The sequence below is a fragment of the Triplophysa rosa genome, linkage group LG10 (assembly GCF_024868665.1).
Source record: "Triplophysa rosa linkage group LG10, Trosa_1v2, whole genome shotgun sequence".
In the NCBI taxonomy this organism is placed as follows: Eukaryota; Metazoa; Chordata; class Actinopteri; order Cypriniformes; family Nemacheilidae; genus Triplophysa; species Triplophysa rosa.
The window spans coordinates 8,031,038-8,052,507 of NC_079899.1; the positions used below are offsets into that span (position 1 = coordinate 8,031,038).

The window sequence follows — 21,470 nt, forward strand, 5'->3', positions numbered from 1 at the left end:
GGTAAAGAAACAACCCCAAATGACAGCCAAAGATTTGAAGGCATCATTGGAACTTGCAAACATATCTGTTCATGAGTCTACAATACGTAAAACACTGAACAAGCAGGGTTTCCACGGCAGCACACCACGAAGGAAGCCACTGCTTACTAAAAAGAACATTGCTGCACGCCTGAAGTTTGCAAAAGAGCACATTGACACTCCACAGCAGTATTGGCAAAATGTTTTGTGGACTGATGAAGCTAAGATTGAACTATTTGGAAAAAACACACAGCACTACATCTGGTGTAGAAAGGGCACGGCATATCATCATGAAAACATCATCCCAACTGTAAAGTATGGTGGAGGAAACATCATGATTTGGGCCTGCTTTGCTGCATCAGGGCCTGGCCAGCTTGGAATCATTGAGGGGAAGATGAATTCCCAAGTATATCAGACAATTCTTCAGGATAATGTGAGAATGGCTGTACATACTGCAGTCATCCACTGTAAGCGTATGAACTACTTTCTATGGTACTTTCTCATTTAGAAACTTGACAGGCAAGCGTCATTCACTTTAATACTGTAATATGAAAAGAGGTGACAGTACAAAAAATAAATTTCAAGCAAGGCATAACAATATTTTCACAATACTACATTCTTAAAGGATATCATCATAGTAAACAACAAATGATATACCCAAATAAATAACAAAACTGCAATATAAAGGTGCCTCACAATACAAGAACTAGTTTTTGGCTAAATGATCTTTGTAGTGGAGAAAGGTTCTTTTACGAACCTTTGGTGTGTGGTTCTTATGGGTACCTGAAGAAATGTTTCAGTGAAGTTGGATTGTAATGTAATGTATACAAATAAATGTAATTTATGGAAAAACCATAGCACTGAATTATTTTTAATTCAATAGGGATATTTATTAGTAAAGTCGATTTGGTTAATAGATATGTTATTACAACTACAAAACAACGGAATTAAAGATGTGACGGAACCTTAAACTGAATCCCGCCGGAACATTAACACGACGGACCATAAACATTTCCTAATAACGCAGCTCGACTAAACGTAGAACGAGCAAAACGTTGCTCTGTTTCTTGTCTATTGAATATGGCTTCAACCATGATTCCTTACACTGTCAACATTAAACTAGCCGCTCGGACTCTGACCGGAACTCTTCATTTACAGAACAAGACAGCTGTGGACTGGTGAGTAGCATTAGCTTTAGCGTCTCCAGTCAGTGTTGTTGCGCCATTGATGCAGTTCGCGTTGACATTCATTAAGGGCTGTGCTCCGCCAAAAGTGTCTGTGTTAAAATGTGTTTTTACTTATTTTGATTAAATACCAGCTGATCATCAAACGAGCAGTATACTCAATGTTATCTTAATCTTAAGACTGTACAGACTCTACGTTTGAAACATGTCAGTGTCAACAAATCGTGTTATTGCATTACACATACTAAATGCCAACACTGGTAACGTTGTCTGATTGCCACGAAAAGGCCTCATATATCACCATACGATCTGATATGGTTGCAACAGAGCTTTTTCCAGGAGAGAAGCTCCTTTGATTGAAGTGCATCTGCAACACAAAATAAAATACAATCAAAAATAGCTTCATTAACTTGTTTAATTTGTAAGCCAAATGATGACCTTACACCCAAATATTAATGTTATTATGGGGATTGTATTGGTTTGAATGAAAACCATAATGGTAACGTTGAGTTCTGTTGGTGGGATGTTATCTATGACCCTAATTTAAGTTAAACAGTGCATGGAATCTGTTCATTTAACATGCTGACATACTAGTGTTTTATACACTTAACATAAAATGTGATATGTAAAGGATAATCCACAGCTAGAACCACCCGACGCGAAGCGACAGGTGAAAATGACAGTTATTTTCGTCAGTTAATTTCAAATGTTGATCAAACTTACTGGAGCTGCCTGTGCATTAAACGGTTTTTATGCTCACCTTTCAGCCAATCAGAATCGAGTATTCAGACAGACCATTGCATAAAAAAACATAATTTGTGTGAGTTCACGTAACTGATTGTTACAGGATAAACACGCAAAACATTTGATTGTAAGGCAGCTGCAGCGCTGATCAAAGTCGGACACATTTTTAAACCAGAATGCATTACTTTTGTCAGGCAGCAGTAGATCTTTGCGACGCCACATAAAGTCGAACATGCCTATTATGGACGCTTTAATGAAGGAAGTGTTGTCTTCTAGTAAAAAGATCCAGTCTATAAAGAATGATGATTCTCTGGGGTGGGGCTTTACACAGAGTCTTGTGTGGCACTTGCCAACCGGTGCACATGTGCTTCAGCTGGATCAGACTTATAAGTAGGGATGCACGATATTATCGGCACGCAGATATTATCGGCCGATATTTGCTTATAAATTAAGTATCGGCATCGGCCCGATATGAAAGAAGTATGCCTATATGCTTTGCCGATAAAAACGACGTTGATTATGTGTAAGTGTTCTGACATGAGCGTGTACTTGCAAAGACACCAGCTGTCACATAGCACATGAGTACTAAAGTTCATTTTCGTGTCTAATTGCATTTGAATTGTCACAAACACACAAGGTTTTAGGTTAAGCCGGTGTTCTGACATATTGTGCTATGGAATGATTTTGCGGACTAAATTAAAAAGGTATTGCAAACTGCATTTGCAAATGCGTTTTCTATTTGTTCGTGTCAAAATTGTGACATAATTCAAATGCAAACCGTTTGCATTTTGCATTTACGCAAACAACAATGTCTGCCAAATTTCTAAATGAAAAGCAAAGTCTATTTGCAAATGAATTACCTCTCTCTTACGAGTTACGACTCTGCCATATTTAAATCGCAATAGCAATTCCCCATATGCTATTTCACTTCCTCTGGCGTTGCGTATTAAGCCTGCCAAAACTCAAATGAAATCGCAAATCCCTTTGCATTTGCGTTTCCCCTGACTTGTACAGAAACCTGTCAATCAATGGCGGGGGTGGGCTTATTCAACGGTGCGTGTTTGTATCGGGAAGTGACATCATTCACTGTCGACTGGAACTTAAGTAGATACATGTGATACAGCTAAACACATTAGGAGTGAACTTACAACTGCACTCACAATCGGCGTTGAAAACAGTGCAGTTTTTTGTTTGGAAATAACTCGCGCTGGACTCTGGGCTCAGAGCGGCATCACTTAGCATGTGAAACTTCGGTGCAAGATGGATAATCATCACCTTCTGCAACATTCCTCTACACATGTTTGTTTATGGTATTCGTTTTCACAGTACTCCGAAGTCAAAGCGAGGACATGACATTTCTTGACAACACTGTGACCGTATTTTGCATCATGATTAATACGTGTTGTAAACCATAACAAAACATGTTCACTTTGTATGAATAAACCGCATCCTGCATTATCATTGTTGTTCATTATGCATATAACAAGTTAATAATAAATGACACAAGTACATGAATTCTACATCTCTTTATTTGTGTATCATAACATAGTGAGACAAAGACAAACTTGTGCTCCAGTGTTTTAGTGAGTTTGCTGGACACAGAAGTAGCTGTCATCTACAAATTACTGGATGGAGTTGTTGCTGTATTTAAAATGTAATTTCCGAACAGCCTTTTCAACAACATGTGCAATAAATGAGCCCATCAGGTGATGCACTAACCTGAGAAATTAATGTAATTATGATGAATCCACACTGCTTCAATATGACTTTTATTGGTAGCTCATTGAGATCACCAGACCATGATGTGGTAAAAGTCGATCTTGAAGTTCAAAAAATCTCTCAGACAAAGAAGGATCAGGTGTCAAGGAGTTAACTTTATTTGATCAGGCCAAACAAAGTGAGATGTCCCAAGTCATCTGAAAACCAAGTGTTTTCCAGCCTACAGTTATAGTGAAACTTAGGAAAGGAGGTTCTTTCCTAAACCAATCAGGTAAATTCCCTTTATCTTTTATTTTTATTATCCAATCATTCTCGTCTGCCACTATTATTTTCTAGGCAACAAGGTTTGTATCTAATGGTGGAATGTCGACATTTACTTGGTTTTTTAAATAAGTTTTCCTGTTGGTACCAGTTTTCAGGCCACAAAGTGAACTACATGTTCAACCTTCTGAACATTATCTAGGTCAGGCCTTAAACAGATCTCAAAGACATCACTGAATTTTGTATTGCTGAAATCTGTTCTATACTTGGTTAAAATGATTAAAATATCAAACAACACTCAATCAGTGCTTAAATATACTGATTATATCATTAAATCATCTTCATATATTCACTTGTAACACTCAATCATTGGTCTGATTATTAACACATCTATGGTAATATCATTCCTATGAATACTTCTTATAAGTGGGATGTACAACAGAGCCCAAAAGTGCAAAGTTCAAATACAACATCAACAAAATGATCAGAATTATGCACAATAACCACTGTTTGTGTTCATCTGTTTATCGAGCCACCCTCGCCATTGATTGACAGTTTTCTGCACAAGTCAGAGGAAACGCAAATGCAAAGGGATTTGCGATTTCATTTGAGTTTTGGCAGGCTTAATACGCGACACCAGAGGAAGTGAAATGGCATATTGGGAAATTGATATTGCGATTTAAATATGGCAGGGTCGTAACTTGTAAAACAGAGGTAATTCATTTGGAAATAGACTTTGCTTTTCCTTTTGAAATTTGGCAGACATTGTACGTTCGCGTAAATGCAAATGAAAATGGTTTGCATTTAAGTTTGGATTATGTCACAATTTTGACACGAACAAATAGAAAACGCATTTGCAAATGCAGTTTGCAATTCCTTTTAATTTAGTCCGCAGAATCACTCCATATTGTGCTACCATTAAAGGTCCAGTGTATAATTTTTTGTAGGATCTATTGACAGAAATGCAATATAATATACATAACTATGTCTTCAGAGGTGTACAAAGAGCTTACACAATGAAGCGTTATGGTTTTATTAACTTAGAATGAGCCATTTCTATCTGCATACACCGCGGGCCCCCTTGCATATAATTCGCCATGTTCTGTCAGCCCTCATAGTGTTTCGAACGAGAGGGGGAGCGGTGGAGTGAGCTGTTGGTTGCAATAGACCTATTCTAGCGTGACGACTAGGGTTGGGCGATGTCTAACAAATTGGCATCGGACGATGCCTACAGTGAAACATAGTGATGAACGATGACTTCGGGGGGCGGGGCATATCAGTTTGCATATCTGAACCATCAAGGCTGTTGATCTATTTACTGATATAGATGGGCAAGCTTGGAGTTATATTCCCGTTTTGTCAAATGCAAGGCAACCAATATGTTCACTTTTCCTTGTTTTTTTAGGTTATGCGCTTTTTGTTCATGCATGCAATAAAGGTAAAATATTTTGGAAAATAAGAGTTAACTGAGTGATTATTATTTGTAAATTATTCCAGAAGTAAGAAACTATTTATCTTTATATTAATGCACACTTAAAGAATGCGAGCTGTTAGGAGCGCTAAAAGCACTGCATCACTATAAAGGAGACTAGTTAGCTTTACCCTGAAGAAAACAGCAACATAGTAAGTAGTGAAGCAAATTTTCTGTTGTTTATGATGAGCATATCTCTGAACTTTTGATCATCCCGTGTATGTGGCTCACATGGGCAGCAGCCCACCGGGGTAAACTCCCGCATCTTCATGCGGCAAGCTCCGCCATCTCACGTATAAAAAAACTTGTTGTAGTTTACACAGGACAAGCGGGAAATGTGCATTTATACACCTTCATTCTACATGTTACTTTGATATGTGAACTGTCTTTGTGGTGTTTTTTGTGGAGGGAAAGATGTGGGCGATTTATTTCACCTCTGCCGGCATGCCATTTATTTCAGCAATAAACAAGCAAATTTTGAGTTTTCAGACATGACAGACAAGATGTTACAGAATAATAATTTAATGAATACCCAATTTTGACCTAATTTTTATTTTTGGATATTCCTGAAAACCTCCCTGTGCGACATCCGACAGGTTTTCCCATGATCGCATCACCTTGACTTTCTTCCTCGGATTTTTATATGATTGAATTTGACTCTGCAGTATGTGAAAAACAATACATATGATAATCATATGCTAACTCGAGTGTTCATGTATGTTCTCTATATTAGGTATTGTGGCCAGTCTGCTTTATTAACGGGTTTTCGTTCGCTTTGCTTTTTAATACTTTTTTTTCTGTACCCTTTTACTCGAACGCATATTTTCGATTAAGAAACTCAGGATTCATTTCTGAAAATGCCATATTTTAGCCTAATGTATAGTGATTTTTTTGCATTTGTTTTGCAGTTCCAGCATGCACAAATATACAAATATACTGATTAATTATATTTCATTTAGACGCCGCTGTTCCGTTGTAATTTGTATTGAGGCTTCGTTCATTTGCACTAAACAGCCCAAACAGTTAGCTTTTAATTATTTTCCTTTGACTATTTATATTTAACTTAAAATGGCCGTTGTCCTTTTTTAAAAATAAAAAGACTCATTGCTGCTTGTCGTTCTGCATTTATCAATAAATTACAAAAAGTATATATTTTTCTGTAAAACGTCTATCTTTGTAATTTAACAATGAAATTATTCATTTAGAATAATCGATTATTTGATAAATTAGTCGATAGATTAGTCGATATAAAAATAGCCATTAGTGGCAGCCCTACATGTAGAAATGTAGGGCTCCCTTTATGCTGATTTGTCTAACATATCAGACCTTGATAATGAATAAATCGCTCAAAAAACAATATTTTTGTAATGTTTGTTTTTCCTATTTTTACATATCCCAGTAAACCATGAATAAATCGGACAACATATGCTACTTTTGATTTTGGCAAATAAAATGAATGCCTGTGAGAAAACAAGCTGAATGAATGAATGAATGGCTATGACAGCAGTAGGGCCAGAAAAAGTTTTCCCCTACTTCCGGTCTCTGTCGCCATTTTGTGAAATAGGCAAATTCACTGACTGGACCTTTAAGAGCCCTACGTATTTTTGTTTCTCAACTTTTAAATTAACTTAGTATTTTTGTTCAATGACTGGAATAAAAATCACATACTGTTTTGCATTGATATAATCAAATTTATGCTCTAGCAGCAGTAATATAATAATTTGCGCGAGGAGTGCAAATCAGATCATATATGCATAATGCCGCTAATGTTACATACCTTTATTATGATACTGCACATCACTCAGAAATCCAGACGAGGTCACACTGTTAAATCCTCCATGCGAAGCATTCACAATATAACATCCATTTGCACTTTAAGTTCACAAACGTAATAAATCCGAGAACTGTGAATATATTTCCCGTTTTGTAACGTTACATTGGATGTCTTTGTGAAACAACCGTCTATCATTGTTTTCCAGCAAAGTATGCAGACAGCCTGTGGTTCCTCCAGTAAAACTGTGTAAAATCTGATCCGTCAGTCGTATGTATATAATGAGCCCACGCACACATGATTCATATTTCACAAGCACACGATAAGTTTGTTATTTCACATCCACATTCGCTCTATCAGTGAGCCATAATCAGTCTGCACAGAGTCTGCAGGTATTTATGAATGTATATTGAGGACAAAAGCTCATTGTTTGTGGCAGATTTCTGTGTGAAGGCTTTCCGTGTCGCCCATCACTGTTAATAGTACAGCAGTCGTTTACAGTGATGCTAAGCTTAAGCTAAAGCTATTGGCCATTAAAATGAGTGATTTCTTTGATTATTTCTCAACGATTCTCAATAAGTCTGTATGGAAACACTTGGTATCTACTTGTTAAATAGTTTTTTTTTTTTTTCTTTAAAGGTTTTATTAGACAACATTACTATGTTCGGTTTCATTGCCATCAAACAGTAAAACTCCCTTTTCAAACTTCATGTAATTATGTAAAATTTTCAACTTGGCAAAAGTTTTGCAGTTATTTACATAAGGTAAAATATAACAGAGACACGTAAATAAATAAACGATTGCTTTTTTATTACAGACTAACAATTTTGGGTAATAAGAGGTTTTAGAGCACCCTAGTGGCCACTTTTGGAAATGACATGATAGAAAAAAAATTAACAGAGACGCACCTTTTACATTTACATTTACGCATTTGGCAGACGCTTTTATCCAAAGCGACTTACATTGCATTATACTGTACATTTGTTTCTAAGTATGTGCAATCCCTGGGATTGTACCCATGACCTTGGTGTTATTAACCAAGGTCTGAGCTACAGGAAAGCTTTTGTTCCATCATCATCAAAAAAACTTATAGACGTACAGTATATGATATCGGTATCGGCTGTAGGCTAAAATTACTTGAAAAATATCGGCATATCGGATATCGTCAAAAGCTATATCCTGCATCACTATATTAAAGGTGTTTTTTCGGTGCAGTTTAAGCTTAGGAAACAAGTGTTATGGTGCAGCTGATGTCATTTGTGATTGTTAATCAGGAATGTGCTATTTAATTGTGATTCTTGCATGCATATTTATTTCGAAACATCTGTCTTCCCCCATTCAAGTAGATAGGACTGTGGTCCTTGCAGAATCTGGAAAATTAGATTTTGGGAAAAATAAGAGGAATTTTTAAAATTAAGGTTTATTTTTAATTTAGTCCTGCCCTGAACAAGTTATTTTACGAAATAAATTTTAACATAAAGTTCACACTAACGAATAATAACAGAACTTCTAAAAATATCCCATGTCATATCCCTGATTAATAAAGGGGTATTGCCACAGTGTTTCATGCATTGTGACTCACTGCATTTCAGTGGTGAATGTTATATAAACAGTGGTTAATGATATAACGCTGGATTTGCAGATCATTTGAAACTGATATATGGAGCGGTTCTTGGCGCTTAAAGATTTTCGGAAATAATCATACAGCTGTATCTGTCTTTTATAAATGACTCTTCGAAGATACAATGTATGCAGTACTACTGTATGGTACTCAAGATTAGGGCTGTCACGATTATGAAATTTGATTGACGATTAATTGTCTAATAAATCATTGCGATTATGGCGATTAATTGTCTGTTTTAGGGCTTTGGCGATTATGACGATTAATTGTCTGTTTTTGAGCTTTGACATTTAATTCTCATTCATTTTTGATTCAGCGATTGAAATGACCATATTGTTCTGAATACAAGACTATGTTTTTTTCTTGGAAATACATCGGAAAAAATTGGGTCATCATATATTTAAGGTTTAGGCTTTTACCTGTCAATAATACAACCACCAAATACTTGTAAATGAAGTAAATTGATCAGGTGTGAATTGAAGCCACCATTAAAATACTATCAGTCATAGAAAATCTTCTAGTCTGTTTTTTTCTCACTTGCAAGACTACAGTAAAATTTTACTTGTGTGTTAATGAAATTTTGGTAGACTGGTTTTCACACTGAGATTTGCTTAAATAATATTAAATTGTACTGCAGGTAATTTGTATACGTTTTAGTTTTTTTTTTAAGTGATTGTGTTGTGGTGGTACATTTTACAAGTATTACCATGCTTTAGTAACAATATATACACTAAAATATGCAATATGCAGATGCACTACAACTCCCCCTAGTGTCTTCTATAGAGATGTGCGGTCTCTGATCCGAAATCATCGCGATGAGGTCAAACAATCGCGATGAGACGATTATTTAATAATCGTGACAGCCCTACTCAAGATTAATATGAGATTGGCACAAACTGCGTGTGTTACATCCACATTAATACTGTATGATGTTACTTGCAAGGTCAATGGCAGTTTTCATATTTTGTGATAGTCGTTTAAGGGTTTCTTGTTTGTCCCGAGTCATTTAACTAGTGTCCACTGATCTTCAGAAAATGATCTTCAGAAAATGTATCCAGGTCCTCCAGAATCTTTGCTTTTTCAGCCTTTCTTTATATTTGACTCATGTCCAGCAGTAACAGTATGATGTTGAGATTCATCTGTTTTCATTGAGGACAATCAAGAGACTAATACACAACTTTTACAATAGTTAGAAACATTCAGTGATGAACATGAAGGCAAAACCATTCCTTTAAAGTCAGGTGGGTGTAAACCTCTGAAAATGTTTCTTTTTAGGGATGCATGATAAATTATCGTCCATATCGGTACCGATACTGAGAACACTAAAAAATGACCATTTATCGGCCGATACCGATATGGACGATAATTTATCGTGCATCCCTAAAAAGATAATAAAATTTAGACCGAGAAATTATGAATTTTCTCTGGTTAAACCACTTCAACTGCACAACTCGCAGTTAAAACCCAGTACAATACTGTCATTCTGTTATGATCATTCACTAACTTATAAGCAAAACATTGTTAATGTAGGTACTAGGTACAGTATGTAGATATTTATGAATGTGTAAATTATAGGAACAAAAGCATATTTTTTAAAGCCGATTGCTGTCTGAATGCATTCTGTCTTGACACATGTTAGACATGTGGCTATTAAAAACATTTTTACTGGGTTGCTCTGGAAGAACATCTATAATTTGTTTATTAAATAAACATACCAGAAAAGTTTAAAAGTTAAAGAATCTTTAATTAGTGTAAAGTAGGCTTGGTACGTGATTTTCTGGGAAAAAGAGAACTAGGGATGCACCGATACCAGTTTTTCTCTGCCGATCCGATTCCGATATTGAACTTACAAATATCGGCTGATACCGATCCAAAGCCGATATCAGTTATTGTTTACTCTTTAAGGTTTATAATGTCTGTAACTCACACAGTCATTAAAATGAATCTGCTTTAAAATGAAAGTCAAGCTTTGTAGATTTATGAAATACATAAAAACTAAGATAAATAATATACACAGTATGACGAACATTTTTATTAAGAAAACTGTGCAATTTCTTGTAAATTTTCTTGTAAAATACTGCAAAATTTGAAATTGAAATTAAATTAAATCAAGCTATTTGGAGTCATCCAAATGACAATCTACATTTTGTGAATCTTAAATCAAAAAACGTACTTATGAACATGTACGTTTGTAGACAAAAATATGTACACATGAAAAATAGTACAAAAATATCAACACAACAGCTGTGTTTAAGTATAGACTTCAAGTGACATTATCTGTTTTAAGATTTACTTAAACAGCAATGGCAGTTTTTTTTTAGGAGTATTAGCATTTCTTTAGATACTTTACCAGTGCAGATGCTGTCATTCATGCAAAAAATGCACTGACAAAAGAGGCTGAAAAGATCGAAGATAAACTGAGGACAGCAACTACTGCAGCAGGTCCAGCAGAGGTATCTCATGTGGAAGCAAGTGGGTCAAGTGGACACACAAGCAAGAGCGCCTTCACAATGATATTTGATGAAGTTCTCCAGGACCAACAAGAATCTGCACAAGGGATAGCTACTATGGAGTGAAAATTGTGCCTAAACTTAACAAACAAATCCAGCGTTTGCAAAACAAACGCAACCTTTTTTGCAAAAGAAACTAAACTCTGAAACAAACAGAAAGTGTTTTACAAATACATAATGCAATTCGAGAGAAAATGCAAAGGTGTAACATATAAATGTTTTTCTCACAAATGTGACCGTGCAGATTTTCTCACAAATGTGACCGTGCAGATTTTCTCACAAATGTGATCGTGCAGATTTTCTCACAAATGTGACCGTGCAGATTTTCTCACAAATGTGATCGTCCAGATTTTCTCACAAATGTGACCGTGCAGATTTTCTCACAAATGTGATCGTCCAGATTTTCTCACAAATGTGACTGTGCAGATTTTCTCACAAATGTGACCGTGCAGAAAAAATAGCAGCATTCATTTTAAACCTAAATAGGCTAATGGCAACCAAACAAAGCCGATGACTGACTGAAACAACTGCCACAACGATTTATTTGCTTTTCCATCTTTTATAGCCTAGAAAGCTGTCTACTTTAATGCCATAGTGTTTAGACATAATGTTAAATACTTTTTATCTATGAGTTGTTATGTATAAAAGTCAAACATATGTATCAGTGCAACTTTCATGCAGAAAAATCACTAAAAACCGAGTCGCATCTCAGAAAGAGCGCAAAATACTATACTGAAATATACTGACATACAAAAATATAAATAAATATAAATCAGGCCCGGTTCCTGCCAGGTGCAGAAGTGTGGACTAGCAGATATCCTGGGTGGGGATATACCCCAACCACACAGACAGTATAGCTGCAGACAAAATTAAGAGTCCATTTAAAAAGTATTTTCCTCTTTTTCTGATAAGAATGTGATTTGGTAAAATTATCATTTTTGTTTATTTCTGTGAACTTTTGACAACATTTCTCCAAAATTTCATATAATTTATTTTTATTTATTTGTAGAAAATGAACTGGTGAAAGCAGGTGAAAACAGAAAAGATGATCTGCATTTTTAAAACGGAAACACAGCAAAAACAAGTTCATATTTAGTTTTAAGCAACACAAAACTAAGAAAACGTTAGAAAACGTAAAAAAATGTTTTATGAAATAACCCAGATTTTTTTTAAATTAGTTTGTTATAGTGCTCAGTCACTCTTGAGGTTTGCTTTTGTTGGAATTCAACAAACACTGCAGTATATGACTGCAATACATGCAGGATTTAAATGATTTATTATTATATAAATATAAAAAACAGACAACATTTCATTGATGTTTTACACCTTAAATAAAGCGGTTATGTAAACTGGACATAAATAGAAGCCAACAAAATAAAGTGGGCTAAGAACATTCCCCATTCACTGAACGATCACTGATTTCTGTTTAATTTTTTTTAATGAATTGAATGAATTAATCTGATTACACTGCACAATGAACTTTACATCGTGTCTGCTGTTTTTTATGTGGTATCGTGAGCGCGCATCGCGCCTAAACTGAACTATTTTGCACATTTTTTCGCTACCACCTGCAGCGTGAATTGGGGTGTTTGAGATGGAGAGAAACAGATTTATTTGGAGATTTTAAGATGGAGCTTTCAGTCATTACTGAAAGTCAATAGGTTAAAATCTAGCCTATATATTGCAAGCAAATAATAGCTGTTTGTTAACAGCACAAAATAAGACCGCAAAAACGAAGAAATGAATCTGATTTTACTGCACAATTAATTTGACATGCTTCATTTTACATATGTGCAGTGCGTCTAAAATTCCTTTGCACAGTATTTTGCTTCCACCTGTAGCATGCTTTTCTGTTACAAACTAAAGCCAGAGCATTGAAGTGAAGAGTGACGTTGCTTTCAGCCAATAGAAAATACAACAATTTTTGGTGTTATTTTTTGATTCTCATTGGGTGGGCAAGACAGATGTTTAGGGGGATTCAGCCCGCCCATGCCTAGAGCAAGCCCTGACATAAACACAAAATTATGTCAAAATTCCCTTATAAGAAAGTATCCTTGAAAAAGTAGTTTGTTTTGTGAACGTAAACAGTTGGGAAACAATAACGAGAGAATGAGATGGGGTGGAAGGGGTGACAACATTGCAAATGCATCCAGTTTGTTGTACATTATTTGTATAATAAAACCAATGCATAATTCATTATTTATTATTAAGAACAGCAACTGATTATTATTAACAGTTTCAATAAATTTCATGAGACTAACTGAATGAAACTTGATGAATGAAATTAATTCAGTTTCTGGCACTGGCAAGGGTGGCACGCAAGGTAATGTTCATGGCTTCTTCCTATAAGAAACTAATTCCCAATAGCACCACTGGTGCACCCAATAGCACTGAAAATCTGGACGATCACATTTGTGAGAAAATCTGGACGATCACATTTGTGAGAAAATCTGGACGTCACGTTTGTGAGAAAATCAAGCTGAGAGAATCTCATAAAAAGGTGAGACTTAAACACAGTACATTTATATGTTACACCTTTGCATTTTCTCTCGAATTGCATTATGTATTTGTAAAACACTTTCTGTTTGTTTCAGAGTTTAGTTTCTTTTGCAAAAAAGGTTGCGTTTGTTTTGCAAACGCTGGATTTGTTTGTTAAGTTTAGGCACAATTTTCGCTCCATAGTAGCTATCCCTTGTGCAGATTCTTGTTGGTCCTGGAGAACTTCATCAAACATCATTGTGAAGGCGCTCTTGCTTGTGTGTCCACTTGACCCACTTGCTTCCACATGAGATACCTCTGCTGGACCTGCTGCAGTAGTTGCTGTCCTCAGTTTATCTTCGATCTTTTCAGCCTCTTTTGTCAGTGCATTTTTTGCATGAATGACAGCATCTGCACTGGTAAAGTATCTAAAGCAAAACAGAGGAAATAGTCTATTTTATACAAACATTACACAGAAAATGTATTTTAATGTTGGCAGTTGCTGGCTGTGATAAAAATAGGAACAAAAATCTTTCAATCAAACAAATATCCTACAAAGAAAGAATCAAAACCAAATTAAATCAATCAATTAACTCAAACTAAATGTGTGTATTTCTCACGATTGTAATTAAAATATTTGATTTATTTTGGTCTGTGATGAAAATAAAACTGCAAATGAAATTATGTCTTGTCAGCAATACATCACCCTCCGGATTAACTTCATTGCAGAACGTATAGGCCGAATATGAAAAACACCAGTATTTTACTATAAAAAATAATGCCGCAATAACAGACAACTTTAAACGAAAGTGAACTTTAAAATAAAATATCTAAAATATAATTGAATAAACAAACAAACAAATTAACGAATTGTGTATTTCTTAAGGTTACAATTAAAATATTTTATTTATTCAAAAAACGCTTGAGAGAATTTTTTGAACCACGCCGTTTTAGTTTACCCAGTCTAATGTGTCTTTGTAACGCGGTCTCTAGGCAAGGAAGGAAGGAGACGGGAACCGGCGAACATTTAAACACTTTAATCCAAAAATAAACAAACAATAACACGGAAGTAAAAGGCCGGCAGCCACCTCACAGTCGACTGCCGGCCACACAAACACAAATAAAACTTAACATGTCCGGGCCCGGTCCTCTCTCATCAGCAGTCCTGTCGCTCGTCCTCTTATGCTCCCTAGCTCCCCCGTGAGGCATGCGGGACCGGTGCGCGTACAGCTGATACTCATTATCACTCACGCCACCGGCCCCGCCTTCCTGCCCCACGGCTCTCGTCCTGCCTTCCTCGCTAAAGTCTTATTTATTTCGTTCTTTATAATGGTTAAACTTAACAGCCATTAAAAATAATTATTTAAAAAAAAAATCTTAGACGTTTGTTATCGTGTCAGTTTTTGTAAATTGACAGCACTGCATTCTGAAAAATTGCGTTGTTGCTCAAAAGGATTCGAAATAAAAAATCGTTTTTGTCTGACTCTGCAATAAATAACCCTCCAGTTTAACTTTATTTGAAATTGAATGCAGCAATAACAACGATAAATATGTAACCTAAAATTACCTGCATATTTTTTTAAATAAAATATATAAAACAAAATAATAATCCATAATAATAATAAGTAAAGCTATTGACCTACCTGTCTTTGTACCGTGGGTCAAGCAAAGTGGCAACGGAGAAAAGTGGCTCATCCTCAACGTTACAGAGTCTATCATTGACCGCTTGTAGTACAGTACTTTTCATTGTTTTAATCCCACTGTCGGTGTCTCTCTCCTGAGATAGCAGACGTTTCAAAACCACAATTGCTGGAATAACATCCGCCGTGGAAGATTGGGATGAGTTTATGGCTCTGGTAAATTCTTTGAATGGTGACAGTACAATCACGGTCTTCTCCAGCAATCCCCATTGGTTTGCTGTCAGTGTTGCAGGCAGCTCGTGGTCAGCAGCGAATGCACTTAAAGCACGCTTCTGTTCAAGCATACTCTGAATCATGTAAAATGTACTTGTGACGAGGGAGGCGTGACGAGAGCCGTGGGAGAAGGAAGCGAGGCCGGTGATGTGATTAATAATGAGCGTCAGGTGGGCGCCACACCGGCCTCCTATCTCCCACGGAGGAGATCGGAAGCATAAAAGGCCAAGCGACAGGAGTAGACGCGAGAGAGGACCGGGCCCGGACAGTTAGGTTTTGTTTACGTTCGTGTGGCCGGCAGTCGTCCGTGAGGGGCTGCCGGCCTGTTTTTACTGCTGTTTATTGTTTATTTATTTTTGATTAAAATGTTTGAATGTTTGCCGGTTCCCGCCTCCTTCCTTCCGTATTATTGAGCTTATTACAATACTGTTCCATCGGGTTTTGACATCTTGCTGTAGACGTTTCACAGGCAAGTGAAGTTCGCGCTGAATATCCTCCAATGAAGAGTACGATGATGGGGAATGTTTGAAGTGCCCCACAATCTTTCTCGCACCTGTAAGTGCATCGCTTACGCTCCGTTGCGACAGAAGCCCCTCATTAATTACAAGCTGCAATGAATGCGCGACACACCCCAAACTAGGGACCCCCAAATCTTTAATCGCCTTCTTCATGTTACTGGCATTGTCCCTCAAAATTACATGTACTTTGGAAAGAGGGATTTTCCATCCATCCAGCATTTCTTTGATTGAAGCTGAAATCATGCTGCTTGTGTGTGACCCTCGCAACTCTTTAGCATGTAGCACAGCACTCTGCAATGCATAACCAGAATTCATCCAATGCGCGGTTAAACTCAAAAAGGACATGGGGCACACGTCGGAGCTCCAAATATCCGTAGTGAAGCTCAAAGACTTTACATCTTTTAACTGGTCCGCAACATGCGAGGACACTCTAGAATACAACTCAGGCAAAGCTGTTTCAGAAATGTATTTACGCGATGGTAAACTGTTTTGCGGTTCTAGATGTTCCATTAGGCGATGGAAGCCTACATTTCCACAACCGAGAGAGGCTGATTATCTAGAACAATAAATTCCACAACTTTTTCTGTGATTTTTACAGATTTTTTTGTTGTCTTTATGAAGTTTTTCTTGCCTTTGAAATGCTTCCTGCAAGGTCTGCTGCTTTGATTCGTCCTTTTTGCATTTCACTTGTGCAAACTCTTCATGATCTTTTCCGTGATGCTTCTGAAGATGTTTGATTAAATTTGTTGTATTGTAACGCGCAACAGTACTTCCACCTCTTTAAACACTGGTTTTGCAAATGTTACAATTTGCTGTGCTGCTTTCTGTTGTTTCAAGCGTGAAATATTTCCAAATCTGCGACATCTTTAACGCGCTGAAGTAAATTACCATATAGGCATAACGTTGGGTCCTGAAAGGTCTCCCCGCTAAACTCGCCTGTCAGACGATTATGCAAAATATATTTCTAAGTATTTAATTATTATTTTTAAGTGTATGCATTTTTCCCCAAATAAACGAATGTTTTCTATTTACTTAAATACCGTTCCCCGTTCAACAATCGCTGGTAATTTGGTATCGGATTTGGATCGGTCATGCCGACTCGTGCACGATCGATACCCGATCCTTTCAAAAAGGTATGGATCGGAGCCAAATCCGATTCAGAGTATCGGACCGGTGCATCCCTAAAGAGAACTATGGCTACCTAGTTTTCTGCGGTGAATGTTTTCAAATAAAAGCAGCTGTCCACTTTTTGCCGTTTGTTTCAGTCTCAGATGATGTAATATTAATATTTAGATGCTATATATCGATTATCGGCTTCCAGTGTTAAATAATTATCGGTTATCGTTATAGGCCAAAATTTACATATCGGTGCATCCCTATTTCTTTTGGTGTAAATTGTTTATATTTAATATCCTGAGAAACATAATGTATTTTTTTAGCTTCTGAAAGACATTACTAAAGAAAAAAATAAACAAAACGATAACAATTTTCACCCAAAAACATTTTCAGAGGTTTACACCCACCTGACTTTATATGTATGGTGTTGCCTTCATGAGCGTGACTGAATGTTTCTATCTATTGTAATAGTTGTGTATGAGTTTCTTGACAGGGTTCGACACTGCGACCATTTCAGTCGCATTTGCGACGAAGTTAGTCTGTGCTACTGTGAAAAAATATTTAGACGCACTGGTGCGACTTAGGGATGCTCATAACTAGGGATGCGATACCAAGCTCATGCACTCGTACTCGTAATGACCCATACCAAAGACCGATACCTAGAGCCCTAGGATTTCCGCCATGCAGAAAACGCGGACGGAATCGAGGAATCCAGGCGTAAAAACAGAATTTGCTGTACAACACGGAATGGCACGGAATCTGGCAAATGTATTATTTCCTAACAAGAAATTAGCTCTGAACAGCTAACAGCTAACGAAATATTCAGATACTGTTTAAATATGTATTCTGCTTGTTTTGCGTGACTGTGTGTGAAAGAGTGGTGCGGTTACGTGAACTGAATGCATTGTGCTTGTGGAGCTTTCAGCGCCAGCGTTTCACTGTAGTGATGGGTCGTTCTTGATCGATTCGTTCATTTTGCAGTGGGACTTATAGGCTGAGAAAACTTCGCTCTGAAGGAGCAAGGATGAAGGTGTTTGACACCGTATCTCTGTACAGTCAAGGATTACTTGTGTGTCGCTGTAGATGCCCTCAAAGTCGTGTGGAAGACTGGCCTTCACAGCTGCAGGAGACATCCATATACAGCCCGAACCCAGTAAGCTGTAGAGGAAGTTGGCCCTGGTAATAATGATTCGGCTGACTGTTGTTCTGTGGATGTTAAATCTGTGACTCAACTCTCTCCAGGTACAGCCAGTGGACAGGTACAGTATGTGAGGAAGAGAAAGAGCTCATCTATCGCTAGCAGTTTCTGGGGGGAGACATGCTTAATGAGTGTTAATTCAAAACCATCCTTTTCATGCTTAGGTGTGTGTGTCCTTAGAGTTGGTCTGGTTAAAGGGCTTTCAGTTGTTGTGCTAGTGGCGTTGGTTTTCTTTGACCTGGTGACTCTATCTATTTTGGCTGTAGCTGCCTTGATCAGGTTCCAAAACGCCATCAGATGCTCGTATGAGGAGAATCTAAAATACAGCATTACAATTTAAATCACTTGTCTTGTCATACGTGCTCAAGAATATATTAAGAAGACAAAGAGAAAATAATTACTTGGACAGTTAATCAATCAGTAAACAGTTATGAGTAGATGTTGATATTACAAATATCTTACCTGGTGTAAAATCTGATGTCTTCTGGCGACGAAGCAAACCGTTTAAGTCCGAAAGAGTGATGAAGATGTAATGTTTGGAGCTGCTCTCTCAGCTTTTCGATTTCTCTCAACGCATCTTCATACTGCTCCCGGTCCACACATACAGTACGGCTGGCCCTGTAGTCGTGGTTCACAACCATTGGGACCATGACGGGATGTTAGATGTTCGATGTCCTCCACAGGCCCCGCTGAGTCAGGTTCCAGACTTGGCGGTCGAGATCGGCGTTCCCAAACACCGGCCCGTGACTTCGTAGTGTAGTTATTCCACTCAAATAACGATGGAACAGAGCCTGCTGCTAAAACCTGTCTACCTTTAGCAGTAGTGTGGATTTCATGATCTTGAAAATGTCGGCTGCATACCTTGGTGTGGGGGGTCACCGAAAATCCCGCCCTCCGTATTTTCTGCAGCCACCGTGCACGAAGGCTGGTGTTCTTTGGGAAGCGGTGGAAGCTCAAATGGCTGTTATACAGACCTGAAGCCGAGCCAAGTGGCACACAGCAGTGATTTGTAGATTCAGCCTCAGTTCTCTGAAGCTTAAATGAGTCACGCACATTATATTTCTTTTTTCGTACAGCAGCACTCATCTTGTTTATTTACGGTAGCAGATGCGGATGAAGACAGGAAATAAACCGGAAACTGACATCCCGACTTCGGGCGACAGCGGAAGTTCATCGCTACGCTTGTGCACGTAGTCTATTCTGATTCTGATAAATGTATTAGAACAGAATGCTACATAGGTTTCTAAAGCAACATAGCTGCTATGAAGACAAATCAAAAACAAGGCTTGACATTAAAGTTATTAAAAATCTGTCTGCGCTAAGAATACGTTTACGCGTGTAGCATGCATGCGATACAGTATGTCAGATGCATGAGACAGAGCTGCGTGTTTGTGTAAGGTGCGTTTGTCATTGTGCTTGTTTGTGTGTCAGACTAATCAATAGCACACCGCTATTTGACTTAGTTTTAGTCTATTTTACGATTGCATTGACATATCTAGAGCTCCGCGGACACAGAATCCTGTTATTTAAATGTCATCTGCCTGTTCTGCATGTGTATGAGTCAATGAGGTGCACAGTTTAACATACTACACGTGTGACAGTCGTGAATTTGTCTGCGTCTCACTGTATGAGGTCACGAACACATGAACTTCATCTCCAGAGTTGCTCGAAGAGTTTATTTCAAGAGCATTCTACTGTATGAGGGAAGCTATCATCAAAGACACATTGAAACTCAAGCATCTTTGCAACTGAAGTTTGTGCAACTGTTTGACCTGTGCTAGAAAACTCTAAACCTCTGTAGTGCCATATGCAAAAAAATCATAATTGCAGGACACACTTTGCATGTATGTGATACCTAAAAGTTCTTAGCCCTAAGAAATAATTCAGCATTACAGTAGTTAGAATAATAATATGTGATAATGGGAATTATGAAACATTTTTCTCTTTCTTTGTCTCTGTCTCTGCTCGCAGGGGATGGCAGGGTCTGATTGCTCAGGGCTGTCACTCTAGTATCCTCATTATTGATCCCAAGACATCTCAAACTATTCAAGTCCTGGAGCGACACAAAGCCAATGTGGTCAAAGTGAGTTCTACCTTTCTGTTCTTGTTTGTGACATACTGAAGATACTTATCCAGCTAGCCAAAACTGAGTATCAAGGCCGACCAAAGAAAACGCAAAACTTAAATACACAGATCATTACATTCAATCATTTTACGGTTGCCCTTATCCAAAACGACTTGCAAATGCGGAGAACAACAGAAGCACTCAAATCAGCAAAAGGACAACAGTGTGTAGGTGCTGTGACTGGTTCCAGTCTAGCACATAGCAAGTTTTTTTTAATAGGTAAACAACCGTACTGTGCTAGTACTAGTCATTTCTTAAAACTGGCTAAAGATTTGGATTGAGGTTGGCAGGTCATTCCACCTGTAGAGAACAATCAAGGTAAGGGTGCATGGAAGTAATTTTGTGCCTCTTTGTGATGACACCACAGCAGGGGTTTTTTCCTGGCTCAAAATGAGGCGGAGGTGGTGCCATCCTGATCTTGTACACACACACGTAGGCCTACCATACCTTTAAGTGGCTTAACCTGTCACGATGGGTGGTGAGACAAGGACAGAGGACCAAAACGCAGACAGCGGGTAGGGGGTTAACACAAGGCTTTTATAAATAATAACAAAAAGACAAAACAAAAACCCACGATGGGGTAAAACAAGAACAAGGGTATTACAGGACACGACAACAGGAACAAGGACTAACTACACCTGACAAGACTAAAGATACAATTTACATGGCTTAACCTGTCACAATGGGTGGTGAGACAAGGACAGAGGACCCAAACGCAGACAGCGGGTAGGGGGTTAACACAAGGCTTTTATAAATAATAACAAAAAGACAAAACAAAAACCCACGATGGGGTAAAACAAGAACAAGGGTATTACAAGACATG

At 37.6% G+C, this 21,470-nt stretch overlaps 1 protein-coding gene across 1 annotated transcript; it reads left to right on the top strand.

Annotated features, from left to right (window-relative positions):
• The first annotated feature begins 972 nt into the window (after nucleotides 1-972).
• Nucleotides 973-20,647, top strand: LOC130560586 (WD repeat-containing protein 11-like). The gene is made up of 2 exons (XM_057344471.1): nucleotides 973-1,196; nucleotides 20,494-20,647. The coding sequence occupies exons 1-2, from the start codon at nucleotides 1,099-1,101 to the stop codon at nucleotides 20,642-20,644; spliced, it is 249 nt and encodes an 82-aa protein (XP_057200454.1). The 5' UTR covers nucleotides 973-1,098; the 3' UTR covers nucleotides 20,645-20,647.
• Nucleotides 20,648-21,470: the final 823 nt, after the last annotated feature.